General features: G+C 35.8%; 1 protein-coding gene across 4 annotated transcripts in view; it reads right to left on the bottom strand.

Moving 5' to 3' along the window:
- Window positions 1–2,895: 2,895 nt before the first annotated feature.
- pdlim5a (PDZ and LIM domain 5a) overlaps window positions 2,896–23,453 on the bottom strand; it is a 55,153-nt gene continuing 34,595 nt past the window's right edge. For 2 of the 4 annotated variants that reach the window (XM_024276111.2, XM_024276115.2), the window contains exons 6-13: window positions 22,312–22,484; window positions 22,131–22,167; window positions 10,142–10,224; window positions 8,651–8,843; window positions 6,975–7,155; window positions 5,719–5,839; window positions 4,524–4,639; window positions 2,896–4,013 (exon numbers count right to left, since the gene is read on the bottom strand). In XM_024276111.2, the coding sequence (XP_024131879.1) occupies window positions 3,924–4,013; window positions 4,524–4,639; window positions 5,719–5,839; window positions 6,975–7,155; window positions 8,651–8,843; window positions 10,142–10,224; window positions 22,131–22,167; window positions 22,312–22,484 (994 nt within the window). In that variant the 3' untranslated portion in view covers window positions 2,896–3,923. Of the gene's footprint in view, window positions 4,014–4,523; window positions 4,640–5,718; window positions 5,840–6,974; window positions 7,156–8,650; window positions 8,844–10,141; window positions 10,225–22,130; window positions 22,168–22,311; window positions 22,485–22,802; window positions 22,827–23,222; window positions 23,244–23,453 lie in introns of all 4 variants that reach the window. The other 2 variants (XM_024276112.2, XM_024276113.2) reach the window with 2 other exon arrangements.

Below are 23,453 nucleotides of genomic sequence, written 5' to 3'. Positions count from 1 at the left end.
CATGCTACTCCGGCCAAACGGAGAGGCGAGTCGTTTAAAGTTAAACTTTTTCGTTCAGGCTCCGTCGTCTCCCTCTGCACACGGACGGATCTTCAGTCAACGGGTCCAGGGGCCGGCACGAGGACGGGGCCCCCCAGTGCCCACCTTTTTGTGGGAACACTACAAACACCGAGGATTAAGACTAATAAATAGATAAATAAATAAGTGAGCTAAATAAATACATTGAAATAAATAATTACACTCGTTACAAATAAATAAAACAACAAATAAACAAAACTGTCAATATTTCAAATGTTTTATCCAATAGACCCTTTTTACTGTGATGTCAGACAAAATGAGACAGGGCCGCAACTTCTGGTTAATGGATTTTGACCGGGAAGCCAAAGAACTAAACGCTGTATAACACAATTTTACATAAATAATAAGAGGTAACCTTACCAATTTCAACAGATAAATGTACAATAATCAAATCAAGTCAAACTTTATTTGTACCTTTCCAGAAAAATAAATTTAATCAAAGTGCTTAACATAAAAAAAATAAAAAATCTTCTTCTTCACCTTATCCAATTTGGGGTCGCCACAGCATTCCGTATCAGTGATTTGGCAGAGGATGCCCTTCATGACGCAACCCTGTACTTGAAGGGCACAGGGACCCATTTAGGCAGCAGCCTCAAGGGCCTTGCCTAAGGACCCAATCTGGATGGGGATCAGTGGATACCCTGGGGATTAATCCCAGGTCTCCTGGGTGCAAACCCTATGCTTAGCCCACTGAGCCATCCAGCCATCTATTTTTGGAGCAAACAGCAGCCATAGACTTAACATATATCACTTTAATGTCAGAAACGCTGGAATTGTATGACTTTTACTCTGTTTACAAAGATTATGTGAAGAAAGGAATTTATCAATCTGCCTTTGAATAAAATAAAAGTTTTAAGGCCATCTGTCTCTAAATTTTACTTCTGCAGAAACATATACAACATAAAATAAACAGAGGGATCTATTTATCTTAAAGTTACAGTAAAAACGCTTAAAATTAACATGATTAATCGATTTATTGACAGATTTTTACTATTTCCAATTTTTTTCTGTTGTTCTGATTATTTTCTTGATTTTCATTTTTAGTCTTTTACTGATACTTTGATACTGTGCAGTAGTCCTATGACCTAGTCAAAGCACTCTGTGCCATATCAACAGCATCACCTCACAATACGCCCATCAACAATAACAGCGAAATACTTACAACTCTTTCCAGTCAGTGCACAGGGATAGCTAACATGCACACTGACTCAGTAGGTGGATAGTGTTTACTTTTGTTGGCCATAAGATTATTCATAACTTGCACTTACAGCAACAATATCTTATTATGAAGTCCAGAGGTCATTGCTGTGGCAGACCTTTGCAAGGCATTCCAGGGATAGCACCTACCAGCACCTATCAACAGAGCCTGGTGTGCAGTGTGCAGACCCTTACAGCTACAGCTGTAAACATATTCTGCTGATCCACGTCCAGTGAACATCTGTAATGTAAAAATTCACTTTAAATTAAATGTGTTTTGAAGTACAGACAGAAAAAAACACTTAAATCGAACTCTTTCTTAACTGTATTTTGGATGTGTTGAATTTAAAATCAGCTACACCTTGTGGTTATTTTTCAAACACCAGAGGCTTAGCATGGCAAAATCACAAACTGAAAAGAATATATGAATAAACTGCAGTTTTCTCCCTATTTTTCTTTTCATTGTAATAACTTTAATGCTGATTTCAGATTAAAGTGTCAAATTAGCATCAGCCACTGCTATTTGAATGTGTGACAAATTTCTTGCTGGATGCCCCTGACATGCAAATCACATTTTGGTGTAAATAAAATGAACATTAATAGGTATTATTTTTAAATGTATGAATGTACACTTTTATTTATTTGCTTATTACCTCTGTGTCCATATAAGTTGTGCACTACAAAATAAAAACAAATGTACAAAAAAAAGGATGTTGGAAAAGGTTTTCTTCAACAAAATATTTCACATCTCGTGCTCTTCAGTATTTATAGAAACTGTTTTTTTTTACTTAATTCATTAGTACAAATCTGAAAATCCAACATTTCAATTAGGTTTAACTAAATAATGAACGTCTTTATTCACTTAAGTAGACAAACCAAAGTTTAAGGCATAATTGTTCCTATTGACAAACAAATTACTCATAATGCAGAAACGCTGAAATGAATTAGTCTTACATTAATGCAAATATATGTGTAGTAAAAGCAAGCTGAAATATAAAAAAAAAAAATATATATATATATATATATATATATATATAAAGGAACAGGGCTACATAATTGTGATTAAATGTTCTATTTGTCAATTCACATAACATCAATTTGTACAAATCTATTTTTTTTCATAAATATTTTTTAGGAATCCATATTTTACAAAGTTAGCCTGTTAATATCCTAATGTGACTTTGCTTTTTTCTTAAAAAAAAAAAAAAAAAAGTAAACAATTCCCAAAAACATTTTTTTTTATCAAATGTAATGAAGGTCATGGAAGTAAACAAGGTTTTTCGTTGAAAAATTTCCAGTACCAAATGGTTAATAACAAATGGTTGAGTAGAAACAAAAGACAGGTTCATCACTTGACAGTTGCCATTTATTCCGTTTGTTTATTCACACATTGATGTTACATTTCATGGTTTAGGAACAACATTTGGTCTGCCACCAAAAACAAGAGTCAGAACTTAAACAATTGGAAGATTCTTTGAAAGAAAAAAGAATGATGGCGGCGGAAGACTTTTGCACCAAACTACATATATACGTCGATTGTTTTTTCAAGGGTAATTTTGGTAATTTTTTGGTTTAAACCGGTTATGCATATTTTAACTTCTCTTGCAGCAATTCATTACATTTTTTTTTTTCAAATTGAAGAAATGTATATATTTACTCAAAATCAAGCATGTTCTTGTTACTGAGTTAGGGACATCTTGTGATGTTGCCCACTGTCAAATATTGCTACTATATTGTAAGTTTTAGCCCACTCCAGTGTCATCATGTTTGTGAAATGGTCAAGCCACATATAGATGACAAAGAATGCACAGTTATTTTGTTCCATTGGCTCCAGTCTCACAAACTATATGTTTTTGCATTACTCATAAAAAAAGAGACATAATACAATACATCTGCAAAAAGAATGCATGAAAAGGTCTGAAAAGAAAAATATGTTCAGCAATCCTCAAAGAATTCAACAGTAAGTGGTTTATGAGATAGAGTATGTTTGTATAGAACGCTTTTTGAAAGGATATATTTATAGTAAGGAAACATCTAGTTGTCAAAATTGAAAAAAATACAACCAAAGATACTATTTTTGCTGAAAATGGCCCTATATAGTACAAGTAAATATGTAAAAATTTTACATTGTTGCCTCGTCTGCAGTCACACAGAGGAATAAATCCTCTGCAGTCATATTTTTTACTGTTTTGCTGTGCTAATCTATTTTATTAACAGCATTTAAAGCAATAAAATAAGAGTCAGTTTATTTCAAATGCGAATGAAATCTCTCTTTTATAGCCTACCAATAGCACGACTATGAACAGATATTTTTGAATACTTTTTAGGGATTAAAATGGCTTTTAGATAATAAAAACAAATATCTATTATCTGCTCCTTTCAACAGTCAAACTGTCCATCGTATGAGTGCATTAAATCTATTAAGCATATCTACTATTTATTTAAGAGCTCTGTCATTTTCCAGTAAAAAAAATTGAGATTCTGAATCAACATAAAAGTCTCGCTCCTTATAACAAAGAACAATCCGCCAACATGCAGGAATGACTAATGCTTGACTATTATTCTTACTTAAACTAAGCCTTACACCTATAGGAGTCTCTCCTGTAGCAAAGAAGATGGCAGCAGAGAGGACATGAACGATCCAGGATTCATATTTTTAGTGTGTTTGCATGTTTCTTGCAAAGAGGTTTGTCCTTTCTTGAATAGAACGTCTGACCCTCCAGTGTGTTACAGCACACCTGTAACACAAACACACAAGTGTACATAAATGAGTATAAAAAACGACAAAAAATTAAGCAGAAAGTATATTAAAATGTATTTATTTCTTACTGTTAAACACTAAATCAGAGTAAACTTTTTTTTGTTTGTTTTAAGGGATAAACCTGCAAGTCTTTTTCAGGGTAAGGCAGTTACTAAGATGTATCTCAAATACTATTGGGCAAAGGCGGGAAACACCCTGAACTGGCTACACAACAACACACAAAAGCTGTCATGGTAAATAGCGTATACTGCCTTCCTCGAAAACCCAAAGCACTTTACATTAAGGGTTTATCAGTCTTGGTCTGTGGCACATCCTACATAATTAAAAATAATAAAATAATCGTCTATTTTATTCAGATGTTCTATTTTAAATCAATTAATGCTGTTGATTTTTTTTCAAAAACTTGAAATAAATTTGATACGGTGTCAAATCATGATGTATATTTTAGGTCTGTACCGGGTTTATTGCGATTTCTGTGAATACTTACAGCACAGACAAAGCAGGTGTCATGCCAAGTGTAACCAAGCGCCTCCAGGAACTTATCTCCGGCCTCAATGGGAAACTCGCAGCCATGACAGCTGGTCCCAAACAAACTGTAGAAGTCTGTTGTTAGGAAGAAATAAGAATAAACATGTTAAATACAATGAGCAGGTGTGTTCTATCATAGAATTTCTTCTGCAGAGATGTCAAAGTAGTAAAAAGTGTGATTGAAAAAAAGGGAAACTCCACAAAAGATTTAAAAAGAAATATCAGTTCAAGTTGTAATATTTATCAATTTTACTATTTATCCCTTAATTTGTGAATATTTTTTAGTCTTGCTCAAAAAAAAAGAAAAAAAACACACACACACTCACTCCAACACTCCATGTATTAGGTGATTGTGCTTTTTATTTAAAATATTGTCCCATGTCATTCTTCCAAAACAGTTTCAGATTATTTTTTTTCAAAACTTGTTTAAAAAAACTTCAAACTTATTGTTTTTGCTGAAGACAGGTGTAGACGGTGTTCCTTTTCAATCACACCATTCATGGTCACATTTCAATATGCATGTTTGTATGACTCATCAAATTACTCATTTCTGCAGTAATCCCAAATATTATAAATATTCCCAAGGAAGAGGAGACTGACATTTGTAAAAAAAAAAAAAAATGCAATTAAGTTTTTTCCCTAATTGCATTGCATTTTGAAACAGATTTTTTGTAAAGAAATTGGTAAAGTTACAGTAAATAGAGACCTTACTATGCACAGATTAATTTTTACATTTGATATCATTGTTTCTGTAAAGTTCTGTTATGAATGTCACATAAAATTCTTATTTTTCTATGATTTATTTAGTACTCAATGAGTAAGAATTTGGGATGAACACTTAAAGTAATACATATGGCTAAAATAAGATTTTACATATTTTCTCTGCTTTCTGAGATTAGTTCATCGTAAGTGATTTTTTTTTTTATGAATATTTTTTCTTTTAATCTGAGATAGAAATACAGCTTAAAATTTCAGTTTTCCAGTGTTTTTTTTTTTTTTTTACACATTTATCTATTGGTTCTAATCTGTAATACAATTCTACTATTATAACTCAGATGGATGTAAATCTGATGATGAGTTGGTAACCTCATAGACTGTTGCAGTAACTGTTACTGTGGACGGCTCTAAACAGGCCTCTCCTCATGATCACCCACCCTGCTCACAGTACGGCTCTCCGTCCTCCAGGTGGAAGGTGTTGTTCCTGATGGGCTGCTGGCAGGCAGCACACATGAAGCAGTGCACATGCCAGGTCTGTTTGAGGGCATTTATCACCTCCTGAATGTGCAAAGATAACATAAAAAACGGAGTACTTAGACATATTAGGCAACTTCTTTGAAATATTTGTTTTTTTTAGAGTAGGGAGAAATAGCAGAGAAAACGTGAAGTTTTTTAGAAGAATGTCTTTTATTGAGAGAACAATTTCAGTCTTTATGGTGAGTCTTTGTTAAGTTAGATTGTACAAATGGGTTCAATAAAGACCACTATTGTGGTTTGCTCTTTATTGCATGTCAGCGTTAGATATTCTTTTTTCTTTTCCTGAGTCGCATCACCTGACCGGCGTGTTTCATTCCCACCTTTAAACTGTGAGAACAGGACTGGACAGAGGAGCGATGGGAAGTTGGAAAACAGGAGTTAAAAGAAGGATTAAGGAAGGAGGAGTGAGAAAACAGGCTAACTAGAAGCTGTAAGCTGGCTGAAAATGTGTGAGAAATAGAGGGTTGAAAGGGATTGAGGCCAGAGAGGTTAGAACATGTGAGGGATTAATTTCAGAAGAGTGATTTTAGCTTCTTGACTCTTCGTGTTTGACCCACACCTGCACCCTTCATCCTGATATGCTTTAAACCTTTTTCGTCAGATGGTGTTCTCCATAAACTGAGTAATCCTCTGAAAGTGTAGGAACTTCCCTGAACCTTAAATCTTTTGAATTGCAGTACAAATGCATTTGTCAAGACCCTTTTATCATTGAACCCTAAACACATATACTAAACAGTGAGGCGTACTTTTTACATTTTGAACACATTTTTGCAAGATTTGGCTCAAAGATAATTTATACCATAAAGAATGTGACTAGATGTGTCTAAGAATTGGGATCTAGTAGTGACAAGTCAGTACTCTTATGCATATTCCACTAATATATGACTACACATATTAATCAGATCTATTGTAGAAAAAAAAACAGTTTGTTCTTAATGAATCTAACAAAGATCCAATATTTTCTGAACTTCTAAGAAAGTCTACAGTTAATTAACAGATTCAAAAAAGATATTCAAAAGTAAAAAAAATACAACATCGAGAAAAAAGAAAAAAACTTATGATCTAAGAAACAACAATTGTGCAGATTTACCAACTTGAATACGAAGACAAATGAGGATTCTAGCTCCTTCTCTACATGAACACATTATGAACTCACCCCCAGTATCTTGGCCTGGCAGCGGCTGCATGTTGGAGCGAAGAACTCTTCATAGCAGTGCTCACAGTACACACATCCATTCTCTTCCACAAAGCCTATGTCTGCCAGGGACGTGCGGCAGTGAGCACAGTTGAATTCCTCCTTATGCCATGATTTTCCCATTGCTACCAAAAACGGTCCTCTGAAGAGAGAAAAAATCCACAAGCAAATGTTCTGGTGATGAATAAATGCATAAACGGACGTTGAATAATGTTGTTGAGGTATTATATATATACTAGTATTTATTTCAGTTTAATATATTTTCCACGAAGTTCTGTTTTTATTTTTAAGAAATTCACCACCTCTGACAGCATTATTTCTTCATTAGCGCCATTTGTGGAGTAGTGGGTGGAAATGTAGACAACCCACACAAGTGGCCCAGATAGTGCAACTCATCCAGTATGGCATATCAGTGTGAGCTATGGCAAGAAAGTTTGCTGTGTCAACATGAAGGTACTACCAGGAGACAGACCAGTACGTCAGGAGATGTGGAGGAGGCAACGACCCGGCATCAGGACCACTACCTCCTCCTGAAACAGGTGGAAAACCACCAGAGCCTGGCAAAATGACCTCCATCAGGCCACAAATGGGCATGTGTTTGCAAAGACTGTTAGACAAAGACTCCATGAGGGTGGTATGAGGCCCCGATGTCCACAGGTGGGAGTTGTGCTAACAGACAACACCGTGCAAGGCGTTTGGCATTTCCTAGAGAACACCATGATTGGCAAATTCACCACTGGTGCCTTGTGCTCTTCACAGATGAAAGCAGGTTCACACTGAGCACATGTGACAGATGTTACAGTCTGGGAACTCAGTGGAAAACATTCTGCTGCCCGCAACATCGTCCAACATCATCGTTTGGCCGTTGGTCAGTAATGGTTTGGGGTGGCATGTCTTTGGAGGACTGCAGAGCTCTCCATGTGCTCACCAGAGCTAGCCTGACTGCAGTAGGTACTGAGATGAAATCCTCCTTGTGGGACCATTTGCTGGTGTGACTGACTCTGGGTTCCTATTAATGAAAGACAATGCTAGACCTCATGTGGCTGGAGAATGTCAGCAGGAAGGTATTGATGTAACGGACTGGCCTGCCCGTTCCCCAGAATTGAATCAAGCTGAGCACACCTGAGACATCATGTCTCGGTTCATCCACCAACGCTAGGCTGTACCACAGACTGTCCAGGAGTTGGCCGATGGTCTGGTCCAGGTATGGGAGGATATTCACCTGGGAGACCATTCACCACCTCATCAGACGCATCCAGGAGTAGCAGAGAGGTCATATGGGCACATGGAGGCCACACACTACTGAGCCTCATTTTGACTTGTTTAAGACACATTACATTGAAGTTGGATCAGGCTGTAGTATGTTTTTCTACTTTATTTTAAGTATTCCACATCCAGACCTCCATATGCTAGTAAATGTAAGTTCCATTAATATTTTTTGTGTGGTTGTGTTGTCAGCACATGCAACTATGTAAAGAATTCATTCAGGTATAGGGTGTGTTTTTGTAGTGGTCCCTTTATTCTTTTGAGCAATGGAAATATGTTGCACAAGTGTATAAATGACAGAAGTTATTTTAAAATAATAGAACTATTTGAACATGTGGGCTTCTTGTGTGTGAAGAAACTCTGTCACTCACCTGATCACAATGTTACAGTGGGCACACATGGGAGTTCGAGTTCCAGCAGGGATATGTTCTGCCATCTGGACCAGGGAGTCCTCGTCTTTGGGGTGAGGCTGAGGCAAAGGTCTGGCTGGAACTGGACCCTTTTGGACCTTATTACCTTTCATCCCAAAAGTTGGAGTGATCAAACCTGTGTGTGGACTGTGGCCTGATTGAAATATAAGAATACAAATTACAAATCTTGGAAATGGCAGCAATAGTTAAAAAAAAAAGTCACTTCCTCTTGATTTGAATATATATTTGCCCAAGTTTGTAAGTTATTTGACCTCTGCCCTCTTTGACTACACACCCAGCAGGTGTCAGAGGTGCTGCATGCAGATGGCTGACTTCTTCTGTCACTGCGGTGGATTCTCCACATCAATCTCCAGAAAGACACTGAATATTTGTCAGTTTCAACACATTCCTGCAACATGTGTGCATGAATACACATAACCAAACCCCCACGAGCGAGCATGGACCACCAACAGACTCCCATCTGCTGAAATCCTGACACCTGGCGAAACACGTGGCCTGGCCTTTGATCTTCACACTAAAAATGAACATTTTGGTGATTTCTTTATTTTTTATTTTTTTTGTGACAGAAAAGATACATTTTGATTTGAACATCCATTCATGTAAAAACAATAAGGAAGATTTGTGAAAGAAAAAAAATAAGAATAGAGCTATTATTACACCTTTTGCCAGGTGTAATAATAGGAAAAAATATATATTTTTCTCCGCATAGGCTCTAAGGTAAATCCCTAACCTATTACCTGGCTTTTTTTATTAACAAAGCTTTATTCATAGCTCCCAACAGGTCACTTTAATAAATATTATTTTTCTCGCACAATAAAGCTCCTGCACATGTGATGGAGCAAGGTGCCTGGAGCTTGCTTAATGACCTTTAGCAGGAAAAACACACACACAAAGAATAAAAGTCTCCAAAGAACTATTTCTTGACACATGTGAAGGCTAAACCATGGAAAATAAGCTTTTTCTCTACTTGCCAACTGGCTGTAATAACATTTAGTCTTGCAGCAGTAAATCAGTTTTACACATACTCTGATAGGATTATGAGGGCATAGATTTTTGCATTTGAGAGACGATTTTCTTACGTGTGAACATGTTTCAAATTCTAAAAATAAATATATATGTATTATTCTAAAATAATCTGTATTTTTAGAGTCAATGCAGTTCAGAATTTGTTATCAGAAGACTTAAAAATACAAAATTTGCATTCTTCATTTAAAGTTTTAAAAAGCTTTTAAATGTGTTATGCTTTTCAGTTTTAAAAAATGAATTCTGTTTTACACTTTGATGTTCCACCCAGTTTAAAAATGCCAAGTCTACAATGTAAAAAAAAAAAAAAAAATTTTCTAACTACTACTTCAGTCAATACATACTGAATGTGCAACTGATTAAAGAGCTAAGGATCAGTATGGGTCAGAGATTGAACTCGGTGCTTACTCTGGGTTGGAGGAGGTCCTTTGATCATAGTCTTCACAACCGCACACTCATGAGAGTTAAGCTCAGGTTCCTCACTCCGTCCACTGTGAGGGGAAAAAAAGGAAGCAATAATTACATTTAAATCCCTTCATATGCTATTAATTTCATTTGCATGTTCCACAAATAACATATTATTCCCCTAACAACATTGCTTATGTTAAAACATTCAGTTACAATGAGTTTCTGTCTAGAGATTTAATATAATACACCTCATTTAACTTCCAATTATATATATACAAAAATTGACAGTAAAAAAATCTTTTATAGTCCATTTCCTTAATGTCAGAATAAAGTCAACCACCCCCCCGAGCATGTACCTGCTGACGGAGCAGAAACAAAGTAAAACACAGACTGCTGCTGCTGCCAGAACAGTTCACTTCATCATACAGTAAACACCACGTTTTAACCAGAAAAGAACAGACTATAGGTCACACATTCTGTATAGAGGGGCTGACAGTAAAAGCTGTAATATTTGTTTTTATTGCAAAAAAAATAAATCTGCAGGATTAGAGTATATTTCAATAACAGACAAAAAACAAGAAAGTAGTACCTGCATGTAATTTTAACTAATAAAATGGCCCATGAGATCATAATTGTACATTCTTGGAAACTACAATGCACTTTTTGGTGTTTTTGTAATGACTTATGCTTTCCCTTGTTCTTGTAAATTGCATTACATTTTGAGTCCACATCTGCTTCAATAAACATAACTGTACAGAGGCAACAAAGTTCATTATATTCTTTCTATTCTTGTCAAAGAGGAAAAAAACATGTGAGCACAGGTGTCAGTTTATTTGTCTGTGAGCCTGCAGAGCTAGGGTGGAATAACGCCATCACACAGGATAACTCGAGTCAGTGTTCATCACAGAGTTCCCCCTTGTGTCCAGCTATTAGGGATACTCATGGTGTTATGGCAACTGCAGCCATAGCTACCTGAAGTTGTGGTTGCATGTTTTGGATGAGCGATACCGTAAGGGTGACATCGAGAAACAAAGTCGTGATCGTTTAGATAATAGGAGGCAAGACCAAGCAGAGAGATGGAGTGGGACACAACACTTTAAATTGCATGTCTGTGTGGACTAAAAATATTCTTTGTATAAACGTCCCCTCTGGTCTCTGTTGGTTTTGGAGACATATTTAGGCTGAACATATGGAACATTCATAAAATTAAATGATCCGTGCAAAGCATAGCTGGTGGATTTACTCAAAAATACATTGGGTAAATAAACAGAGTTGATGCCTAAATGTGTTGTGGTGAAATAGATTGGTTTGGTGTCACAGACCATGGCACCCAAAACCTCAAATTCTTGCTGGATACTACTTGTCACACCTTGACAACAACATCCCACCCCCATTTTTACAGTTTGATTTTGAAGGTTTGCTCACTTAAAAGAAACTGTCGTATTAATGATGAGTTTATTTGGAAAGTAAGAGACAGAAAGTCAAGAAATTCGCATTTCATTGAGAGGAAATGAGTATTTGAACCCTCTTTTGTCTCATCTGAACATGTTCTTTTCATGATATGGTTTCTTTATTGCAAGTTATAAACTGGCCAATCAGATGCCTCAATAAGAGCATGTGTTCCCTACTGGCCCTGACTTTGAACATTTGAAACATTTGATTGACAGATTCACTCGCTTTTAGTGGAAGGGGTGTGGCTTTCCAGCAATCTCACTCCTGATTAGCAAGATTGGTTGCCATAGAAATGATGACTCAGACCAACTTGGACAAAATTTGTACCCTGGAAAAATGGCAAGTGAATTAACTTCAGTTTGTTGGAACCCAAGGTAAGACATTTTCTATGGGTGATGATGTCACAGCCTTGCTTTGTCCATCTCTACATATGTCAATGATCTGGTGACCGGCGGGGCCACTCCATGACCTTGACTTGATTCTTCTTCAACCTTTCCATAGTTTCCTTGTTTTATTTCGTTATCCTACTGGAAGATCCATCCATGACCCATTTTAAGCCTCCTGGAGAAGGAAAGGAGGATTTGACAGCACATGGCTCTGTTGATCCTCACAACAACACCGTGAAGTAGACCTGTGCATGGGCAAGTGTCTTTTATACAGGTGATTAGTTAAAACAGGTGTCTTCAATTTAGGTGATCAGGAGACTGGTCTGTGTAAACCAGAATTCTTAAGAGTACCTAGGGGATCAAATACTTGTTTCCATTAATGAAATGCCAATAAACGTATATAAAGTCTTAAAATTGATTTCTCTCACATCTCTCACTGTTCAATGAACCAGAAATCAGGTGATGTGGCAGCCAAGGAGACCTAACTTAGTGCTATATTAGTGCTTTCTAATATTGCCATCACTTTCTGCCAATCAGCAGGTGGCTACAGCGGCTCCGCCCCAACCATCCCGTTCCATTTTTCTATGGACCTACAACGAATGGGGCCCTCAAGGAGGTATGGGTCTCAACTGTTTAATGGGTCTATTTAACAATGGAAACGCTCAAAATACGGGACCGGACCAGACTGCTTAGTGGAAACGAGGATTAAAAAAACCAGTGAGGTGAATTTCTGCAGAACTTTTTAAACCTGAGTCAATGAAAAGTTTCAGTGTTAGAGGAGACATCTTGTCTTGTCCTCCCATCTAAAACATCTCACTCAGCTGTTGTCAGGTTACAGACCAGCTGCTCACACATCACAAATGTCCTGGAGAGACCAGTCCTCTTCTCACACCTCTGTAAACAAATTGAAACCTCTCACTGCTTTAGAATGAGCAGTTAAAGAGTGAGTCCCCTGTGGTGGTCTTGTGCTGACTATCTTCTTGGATGCACACCGTTTAGCTCCCAGTTAGTTAAAAAGGATTTTCTGAAATCTGTTAACTGGGTTTTCTTGAGTTGTTCATGCTAATGTAGTCTGAGTTGTGTTGAATACACTGAAGAAATCCTCAATACTCAATGGTTAAAAAATTCCAGTGATCCTCAAGAGGTTTTATTTGTTTTTTTTTTCTACTCTTTTTCACTTCACCCTCAGATTTTTAGTGCAACTTTGTGTCTGGAGCTGTAAAATCCAGCCCTGTAGAAAAAGACTGTCTTCTTGTTACCATGGGAGCACATGCAGCCACTGAAGAAATGTAGTAGACTCGTGGGGGAATTCTCAATCTCAGGTCTCTGTGCTTTATGTCCCGGGACATAACCAGATTCAGTTACCCAACCACGTCTTCATGGGGAGTGGCTGCTTCATCCAGTGGGGTTCCTTATGTGATAGATGATTGGTGAGTGAGGCCTTACCTTATAATTCTGGAGGAGTTTAAAGGAAAACTTGTTGGGGGCCCATTAAAACTGAGGTATGGGTGGGAAAAGAAAGCAGAGAATCTGTACTGTGGCGTTGGAGTTATGATCACTGACCGGAGACTATTTTGCATGCTGGGTCACTAATCATCTGGCGTTATGGGATTTAACACATTTTCACTGTTACTGTCAGTTTTATTGTCAATGTAGTGGCTGGAGGTCTCTGTTGGCCTGGTGTAGGACTGGTGCTTCACACTACAGCTCAACTATGGAGCCACAAGGGGCCCAAGGCTAAGACTGCCTTTGCCCGTCCCCAGCCTGGATAAATACAGGGTTGTGTCAGGAAGGCTGTAAAATTTTCTGCCAAATCATCTGTGCAAATCAGTCAAGGATGGTTCGCTGACAGATTATGTCAAAAGTTGAATTATTGTCAAAGAAGTTAAGCAAAAGTCTGTTGGTCTTACTGATATGGATTTTTTTCTTTTTTACTTACAAGACAAGACAATAAACTTTATTGATCACGAGGGAAACTGGTGGAAGAGCAACACATCCAAAGACAAGTCGCCCAGAAAAGGTCCATGAGGAATTTCAGGATATGATGTCAAAAATGAAGCATCTTCGACTTGTGTTGCAGTGGAAATGGCATAGATTGAAGTACAAGTAAAATTGACATTTCAGCAACACTGATTCACAACAACGAAAGATACACACACACAGCACCCCCTCGCCAGGCTAGGCTATTGACATCACCTAAACTGTTTAGAGTCATGCTTTCTGCCATTTATCAAACATGAGTGCTTGTTGTGAATTTTTCTTAATCCGTGTTATAAAAACTATAAAAGATTGATCTAAATTCCGTGTCTTATCCAGATGCCTTGTTTCCTAGCCACTAAGAGTGTGTGCAAAACTAATGAACTGCAGAGGCACAAGCTTCAGCGTAATGACAAGGATTGTGATGAATGTACCCAGACCTGTTGTGTTAGCAAAGATTTCAGATAATCACTCTATAAGCTGTACTGTTCTAATTTAGGAATCTTTATTGGAAAGTGACTGTCAAGAAGAGGAACATCTCTCTTCATTAAAGGCTTATCATTTTGAGCACCGTGTGCCTGGCAGCCAGAGGATTCATGGTAACTTTCTGAATCTTTGCTCAGACAACAGACCGAGTTAATGCAATACAGAGACAGGTTGCTCCCTGTAATTTGGTTTTAGACTTATTTAAATGTTTAGTAAGTAGCTTAGCAAGTGAGTTTTATTGCTTTATTTGGAGTTCCTTTGCTACTTCTACCTCTTGTGTACTCCGAAGACACATCACAACAGTAGATAATCAGAAACAGGAAGACATTATCAACCATCAGCTCATTAAGAGGAACAGCTTTGGAAAAAAAAAACAGGAAAGATCTTGTCTGTGTCAATCTGTTCCAAGTTAAACTAAGAGATTAAATGCTGTTGAGCCATCTATTGAAATGATCTCAACCAACATGTTAAAACCATTTCTTTAGATTAGCGACGGTAATTGTATAATGACAGGTAAAAAATAGAACAGTATACAAGTTGTTCCCATGCTGCTATTCATTAAAACCCATTGCAGTCTCATTAATGTTCTTTGCCAATTAAGCACATTTTATGTGAACTTAAGTGGATTTTGCAGATTCTTGCATTTTGTTGTATGGTAGCCATTTAGTGTTGATTATTCAGATGTATTAAAATTAATATAGACACAGCAGAAAAAACTAAAATAAATCAATATTTGTCCTTAGATAAAAGCTTTGCTTTTTTAAAATTAATTAAAAAAAATAAAAATGTTAGGAACAAAGTCTTGACATTGTAGTGTTCTTTTTAAATCTGCATCTGTGTAGAAGTGTCTGAGTTGACGTCTGTTCTAATCACTGTAATCTGCCTTTTTAGGAGATTTTGTGTGTTGATAATAGGCGATAACGAGAGATAATTTGAGGCTTTCAAATGTTTACTTGTCTAAATTAAGCCCCTCGTGTAATGTGGTTAAAAAAAGGAATAAAGAAGTCATATACATTCTGCAAATGAATCTGTTTCATTTGAGCACCGAACAAATGGTCTATTAACATAGCTGTCTGCTGTCCAGCAGCTCTCTGCCACACAACAGATGGCCTATAATTTAGTGGGATGATATTCTTTGGATGGAATTCAGCCCTCACCCACCGTGCCGCCGTGCGTGTGCATTCACAGCCGCTCTGTGATGAAGCCATCCGTCCTTACACACACCTACTCCAACTCGCACGTGCACAAACACTTTTAGTGCGTCACGCTTCAACTGTGTACAGTTGTGTCCACTAACCAATGAATGATTTCTGTGAGACGCTGCCAAGTTCTTCTTCCGTGACCGCAGAATGCCATAGCTGCTACGAGCCGTCACTGGACAGACATATGGACCATGTCGTTTGGTGCATCCATGGTTTGAATATTTCAAATGGTTTTTTAATGCCATAAAACTACTTTCAGTGGAATCACTGCATAGCTTTTAAGTAAGAAAACATTTATCATGGCTGTAAAAGAAATAATTCTGCAAATTATCGTTATTATTTTTTACAAATAATAGAGGAAATAAGGTTTATTTAAGCTTGAATTTACTAGTGAAGTCTGAATAAAGTTGTAACTGTGATTGATTATAATCGTGGGTCTGACTGATTTCATAATGACTACAGGGGAGAAAGTACTTACAAGAAGAAAAACACTAAATTAACATTTGAAAAAATATCTACATAACGTGATAAGAACTGAATTGTACACAATTTCAATAAAAGCTTAAAAGAGTAAATATATTTAAAAAAGAAACGTTTGATTTCATGTTTTTAGTATATATATCAAACATTTTCTGTGGATGTGCATCCCTCTAGTGGTAGCAAAGAGTAACTGAAGAAAAAAAAAACAGTTCTGTTTTAGAACTCACCCTCTTGAGCTACATACGATCCAAGTCTACTGAATATGTGACCAGCAAACTGCTTAAATATAGATGCTGGAGTTGCAGCTTCAAAATAAGAATCCAAAAAGTCCTGCTGATTGAAATGACAAAACCTACCAAACAAATGTGGAAAGACTTTGTGCCACAATAATTAGGTTGATGCAAAGAATGTGATAAGTTAGTAAAAAGTTTTTATGATTTTCTGTTTTCTACTTCATCAATGTAAGATACAGTAGAAAATAGAACTTCATATAGAATAAATATAGAATAAGTTGGTTTTCCAAAATGTTCTATTTTTTCTTCAATAATCTTGTCATGGTTGAAATATTGTGGGTTTGTCACAGACTCTGTAGATCACTAACGTGCTTTGTCAGAAGATGGTTGAGCTGAAGACCTGATGACGGCCCTCATCATTGGTGTGAAGGACCAAGAGGGCCTTTGAAATAGCGAAGAAACGTTTTGAGAATCAGAAACAAATATACAAACAAATATAAACATAAAGCCTCAATTTTTACAATTTGTCAATAATATATATATATATATGTGTGTGTGTGTGTGTATATATATTCAAAAATGTTTTGAAATTCTAAGTTTTTAAATTGTTAAATTAAGAAGAATTTGCATTATTCTTCATTTACTGACTAATATTTCTTATGCTTTTTACAAGTTCTTAGTAATTTTCCCCAAACTGTACAGTATTACTTTATGAAAGACCCTCTTGGTCTGCCATAAGTTTCCGCAAATCAATTTAAAAAAAAAGTATCTGTTATGACTACTGAAATTCTGTTTTTCTAATAATTTCAATGTATTCTTTTACAAATCATAACTTTATGTGGCTTTTGAGTTTTGTGTTAGCTCAACCTTCATATAGTGCATTTCCCTCTGTGTTCTACTGTCGTGGTAACATTTCAGCAAAGAGACACAGAAAACAGATTAAAAGATGGAAACAACAAAACATAATCAATTTATTCATGGTGATAAACTTTTTAAAAGTTCAGGGAAGACATGTCAACAACTTAAATCCAGCTGTTTTTTTAAATCTCTTAAAAGTTTGACAACATTTTTTGTGGGCTGTAACTCTAAGAATTGTTCAGGCCCAAATATGAATCAAAAAGGCCACAAAAACATTTGAATATTTCTGAAGTAGTTGATTGACTTCTCTTGAAGTACAGACACAAAGGAAGGTTTGGAATAAGGTCTTCTGTGTTTTGCTGTTCCTACATGCACACGTTAGGGTATCAGGCAAGATTTTAGGACAAAGCTGCTAAGAAACTCATCTGAAATAAGTAAACAATCCATTTATTCACTAAACATTCCCTTTACAACATTCAGTTACACGTCCAGCTCTTACTAAATGACAGTCTTCACAACAAGATTAGTTATTTTCAGTTCTTAAAAGATGCTTTTCATCACTTCACTTACATCTGTGTACTCCTTCATCCTGCAGTGCATTTTACCAGAAAACTAACTTTTAAAAAAGTTATTCCATCGTGAACTTCAAGGATAGTAGATTGTATACAGTATAATGTTTAAATGTCCTTGTAATTTTGAATCATGTGCACATACTTTGTTTGACCATTTGTGTTTCACAGTTATATATAAAGACCAAAAGCGTCTTCAAAGTCAAAGTTAATTTCTACCAACGAATTTAGGTGTAAAGAAAGCCCCATCATGCCTTTGAGCAAATACAAAAGTATTATCTGAGCTGAGTAAGCTAAGCAAAAGGGAAAGTCCCACTCCGATTATCTTTTCTAAAAGCGTTTCCCTGTGATATTTTAATTATGATTATTCCGTTTCTAGCCAAAAAAAAAAAAAAAAAAAACTGCATCATTTTTGAGGACATAATTTCTGCAGGAATTTATTAGAAACTTCCCCTCCCTTCCCATCATCCATCTGTTTACGTGCTCTCCCACTAGCTTACAGCCCCTCACAACCCCAACCTAACATTACTGGTGCAACAAAAATGGCGGAAAATGTTGGAGCAATCCAGTTGTATAGAGTTTTGAGCCAGATGTCAGCTTAGACCATGAAAACAAAAACGTACGTAGATCTAAGTTGATTCATCCTGATTAATAATACAGTAATTTTATATAAAGAAATACTTCAGAAATGCAGTTTTGATCTCAAATTTTTATATGTCCTCCATTATTAGTAAAATGCCACAAGAGGGTGTTAAAAACAAGATTCATTTGAGTGGGTTTTTAAAATAAAGTGACACACAATGTGGCTTTCTTTAACTTCATGAGAACTCAAAACCCACAAACAGACATTTAAAACATTTTAAATTTAGAAGTAAATGTCTAAAAGGCTTAAACACATAAACTATTAATTTGAAAATATTTTAACATTTGTGGCAGAAAATGATCCAACTCTTGATGGTGGTGGAAGACGGTCTCAAAAACAGAAGTAAACAGAATCCATTACTTTCCTTTACTTATTTTAACCACAAATTTCCCAAGATTTTGTCTCTTTCTTACAGCTGACAACTGACATTAAACCTTTAACACCTGAGGCGTCGCCGGTGACGCTTAATCACATATGGTAACTTTTCAACCGTTAACATGATCAACATCATTCCAGTAGATTTTGAAGAAGAAAAGCGGCTCGTACGAGCCGCTTTTCTTCTTCAAAATCTACTGGAATGATGTTGATTGTGTTAACAATTAAAAAATGACAGAAAATCAAAGAACATAAACACTTGAGCTCAGGTGTTAAAGGGTTAAATAAAGCAGGAAAGGGTCAGTTGGACCCACGGAGGCAAAAACACACAAATAATCTACTGGACATTTAGGGTGCGAGCAGACACTTCATGGTGCCAGTTTTTCAGCTCGTTGTACTTGGGGCCAACCACCAACCGAGTGTTGACCTTGTTTACCCTTCCATCCAGCACCGGAACAAAGGGTGAGAGAGGACAAAAACAACACCAGAAGAGACACAAAAGTAGGATTTAGGCAAAGAATCATAAACTCGTAGATAACTACAAATGACATGCAGTATGGGTCATGCCACAAACCAGACGATATGATAAAGAATGAACTTTTGCAACAGACGAGGAAAAGGATTTAGAGCAGAAGACAAATGCTGCCGCCACAATAGTGCTGCCACAAACGATTATTTCAATAGTCGACTAATCACCGATTATTTTTTCAGATTAGTTGACTAATCGGGTCAATGCGCAAACTGGATGTAAAGCACACATCTTAACCATCAATAGCTTTAAACTAACAAAAACTAGATACATAGCAGCTAGTGTGAATGCCGTAAGCTGAATTTGGCCACTGAAGATGCTAGTGCAGATAGCTGAAGATGCTGAAATTGATAGCTAAAAACACTGAAGGTGATAGCTGAAATGAATGAAGCTAATAGCTAAAAACACTGACGCTGATAGCTAGCTAAAATATTATTTGAACTCCAAATTAGCCTAAAAAACTGAAAAAAGCCAAAATTAGCCAAAATAGCTAGCATGAAGCTGAATTATTAGCTATACTCCAAAATAGCCTACAAAATTTAGTAAATAAAAAAATAGCCAAAACAGCTAGCATGCAGCTGAAATATTAGCTAAAACCCTAAATTGCCTAAAAAGCAGAAAAGTCTATCTGTGTAGCTGAAATATTAGCCGAAATATTAGCTAAATCCAAACTAGCCTAAAAAACTGAAAAAAATCCAAAATTAGCCAAAAACAGCTAGCATGTAGCTGAAATATTAGCTAAACCCCAAGCCTAAAAAGTAGAAAAGTCTATCCGTGTAGCTGAAATATTAGCCGAAATATTAGCTGAACTCCAGAATAGCCTAAAAAATCTTAGTAAATGCAAAAATAGACCAAAAGGCTACAATAATACCATTATAACTTTAATTTTTACTACACTCTGACTCCATATAATATAAAGTATTGACTAACTTACTTTTAAATTTGTCGTCGACTATTTTAATGGTCAATTAGTCGTCGATTAGTAGACTAATCGTGGCGATCCTACACCAAATTCAAATAAACACAAGGCTATGAGATCATGTTTTCTACTATAGAGCAGGGGTCTGCAACCTGACGCTCTGGAGCTGCATAGATCTAATTTAATCCTCTATTGTGGCTTTGAAGAAAAAAGGAAATTATTTAAATAAATAACATGTTTTCAATTCTGGTTCATTTATCATAAGTTTTGTATTTTGATTTTTAACATGACAGGAAAATTATGATAAAAGGTTTAACCTACAGTCGTGAACAATCATTAAATAATCAGCTTTGTCTTAGAAAAATGTTGATATAACAATGCCCAATCTTATTTTGAAAATTTATTTTTAATTAAAATGATTTAATAAAAAACAAACAAAAACATTACTATTACTCGTCTCAAAGAGTAAAAGATATGAACAAGAATTCACATTTTAAATTTGGACTTTCTGCCTCCTGTTGGCTATTTTTTCTGAAATCACATCATTGAGACACTGTGGCAAATGTGTCATAAGTGTGAAGTGTCTGAATTTAAACATAAGCAGAAATGACATTCTATGAAACTCGTACATTTCATAGAAAGTTTACATGACTGTACCAATCTTGATTAACCTTTAAATTATTGTCAAACTGTTCATTTTAATTGTAATTGTATTTTAGTTCTATTTTACTGTTTTAACTGTATTTCATTTCTTGGGTTGATGCATTTCGGCCCAGGTATCCCTTGAAAAATAAGATTTCCTGGTAAATAAAAGGTAAAATAAAAAGATAAAAATAGGCTTAAACATGATTTATGTCAAGTTCTATCACTTGGACCACTCAGTGATGCTTACATTGATCTTTAATGTGTATATTCAAATATGTGGGAAAATATACAGGCGAATTTTTTCACAACTGTTTTGTCTGAATATTTCATTTTCTTATTTTTCTGCTACACAACATTGTCTAGTTGCTGTTCAGAGGCAACATTTATATAAAATATTATAGCATTTACAAGTAGACATTGAAAAATATACACTAATGTTATCATGTTTATATTTTATGGTAAAAAGAGAAAAAGTTCATCTGCTGCAGAAGAATGTATTTTATTTTGAAAGGTAGCTTTAATATCAAAAGTAAAGGAAATTGAACTTTTTTTAAATATAGCAATCTAAATTTAAGTATTGTAAAAATTGAAAAGCTACATTTTACTAACAAATGGTTTGAGAACCACAAAATCATAAAAAAGTGAATTTTTCAAAACACTTAGCGGCTCTCACTGGGTTTTGGTCAGTAAGACTATATCAGAAGTTGCTGACACCTGCCTGAGAACCAAACACCACAGCATGGAATTATTACGGATACAAAGAGAACAGACACACCACCTCAAACACGCAAGAACAACACCACAAACCATTGTTATGAGCTACACAATCACTGGCTGTATACCATGCAACACTGCAGAGTCGTCTGACCCACAACACAACCAGCAGGAACACAAAAGCCACATCACACACACACAAAAGGTATCAGATGGAGTCATGTTAGCCACAATTTCAAATTAAAGTTAATATGATGCTGCATGAACTTCTTTGGATTTGATTCTAGTGTTTTGTTTTTATTAAATGGAATCAGGCTCAGCTGATAAGAGAGGACAAGTTTTCATAGTCACGCATGAATACAAGACTTTTAGTTTCCTTCATAAATGTCATTCATCTGAGTCGTTAAAATGACACTATATTAGAAGATTAAATATGTTGAACAATGTTTCACACAAGAATGCAATAGAATTAAATAAGAGAATCAGAACAATCTGAAAGTATTCTGATTTCATGGACTTACTTGGTCTTTTTGGCCGAATCGTCTTCCTCTTTTTGAGCTGTGATACAAGTGAAATGCAGAAAAAAATGAAGGAATTTTAGGAAAATAAAAATCAGAATGCTCAGAATCAGATTTAATGGGTAACACAGGAAAATAATTTTCCCTCAAATTTCAGTATCCGCGTGTGTTTGAGAGTCTTTACCGCTCTCGGTGCCTGTGATCTGAGCCAGGATCCTGAAGGATCTCGACTGGGTGGTGCCTGTGCGTGGCCGCCAGTCCTCCGTGTCCTCCATTATCCGCTTTCTACTGGCGTCCGCGTGAGTAGGTACGTGGTAAAAATGGATGTCTGTGTCCACAATATGTTGTCTGGGAGCTCTGGAGAAAACACAGAAAAAATATATTAAAAAAGAAAGACAAATCAAGCTCTCTAATATCACTATAAAGAGTTCAGATTTATGCCATTTATCAGTTTTGAAAGTTAATATTAAGATTATATTTGAAATGTTGGTGAAAAGTGGAATGATCATACAACCTAGGAGACACAATTTCCATTAAAACACTGAGAATGAAACAGATGTTTTTATGAGATTCGTGAACACACTGTAACACCTGCAAATTTAAAACAGGTAAGGGGAAAGATCACTGCAAACGTGTTACTAGTTTTTAGTGTGAAGCTCTAAACCGATGAAATACCTCGGTGGATGTGGCTGAGGTTTTCTTGGATTTTTAACAGAAGAAAAGCACATAAAAGCAAAGTACAATTAAAAAATGCACAAAAGAGCTTTAAACAACAAAATTATCAAAGAGTCAGAAAGTTAAAGTCTTTGCATTTAAGTCCAAGAATCAAATCTTTGGAAAAGAATTTTAATCAAGTGTCAAATTTTTAGACTTTTAGTCATTAGGAACAATTTATTGTCAAAAATATTCATTGAGGTTGTTAAAAAAGTTGCTTGGAACCAGTAATAGGTGGCATTGGAAAGAGATCTTAATGTTGTTTGATATAAGTTTAGTTTTATTTGTTTCCATTATTTGAAATATACACTTAAAATAGGTTTTAACAAATAAATAAAAGTTGAAATTCCATCTCTGCAAACAGCGAATAGAAACACTTACTTCAAAATACTGTGAGGGCCACTGATAGATGAAGAAGGAAAACAGATACAGAAAACATAAGAAATGCAATCAGTTCATTGAGGAAACTTATTACATTTGAAAAAAGGAGAAAAAATTAAAAAAGAATGGACTTGTGAAGAAGAGCATCCAGTGTTAAAAAAACCACAAGACATTCCTTAGTTAAAAAAAAACAAAAAAGAAAAAAATATCTAGTTAGTTTTTTTTTTAACC

The sequence above is a fragment of the Oryzias melastigma genome, linkage group LG9, assembly GCF_002922805.2.
Source record: "Oryzias melastigma strain HK-1 linkage group LG9, ASM292280v2, whole genome shotgun sequence".
In the NCBI taxonomy this organism is placed as follows: Eukaryota; Metazoa; Chordata; class Actinopteri; order Beloniformes; family Adrianichthyidae; genus Oryzias; species Oryzias melastigma.
The sequence above is the reverse complement of the archived record's forward strand: the minus strand, read 5'-3'. Positions and strand labels throughout refer to the sequence as shown.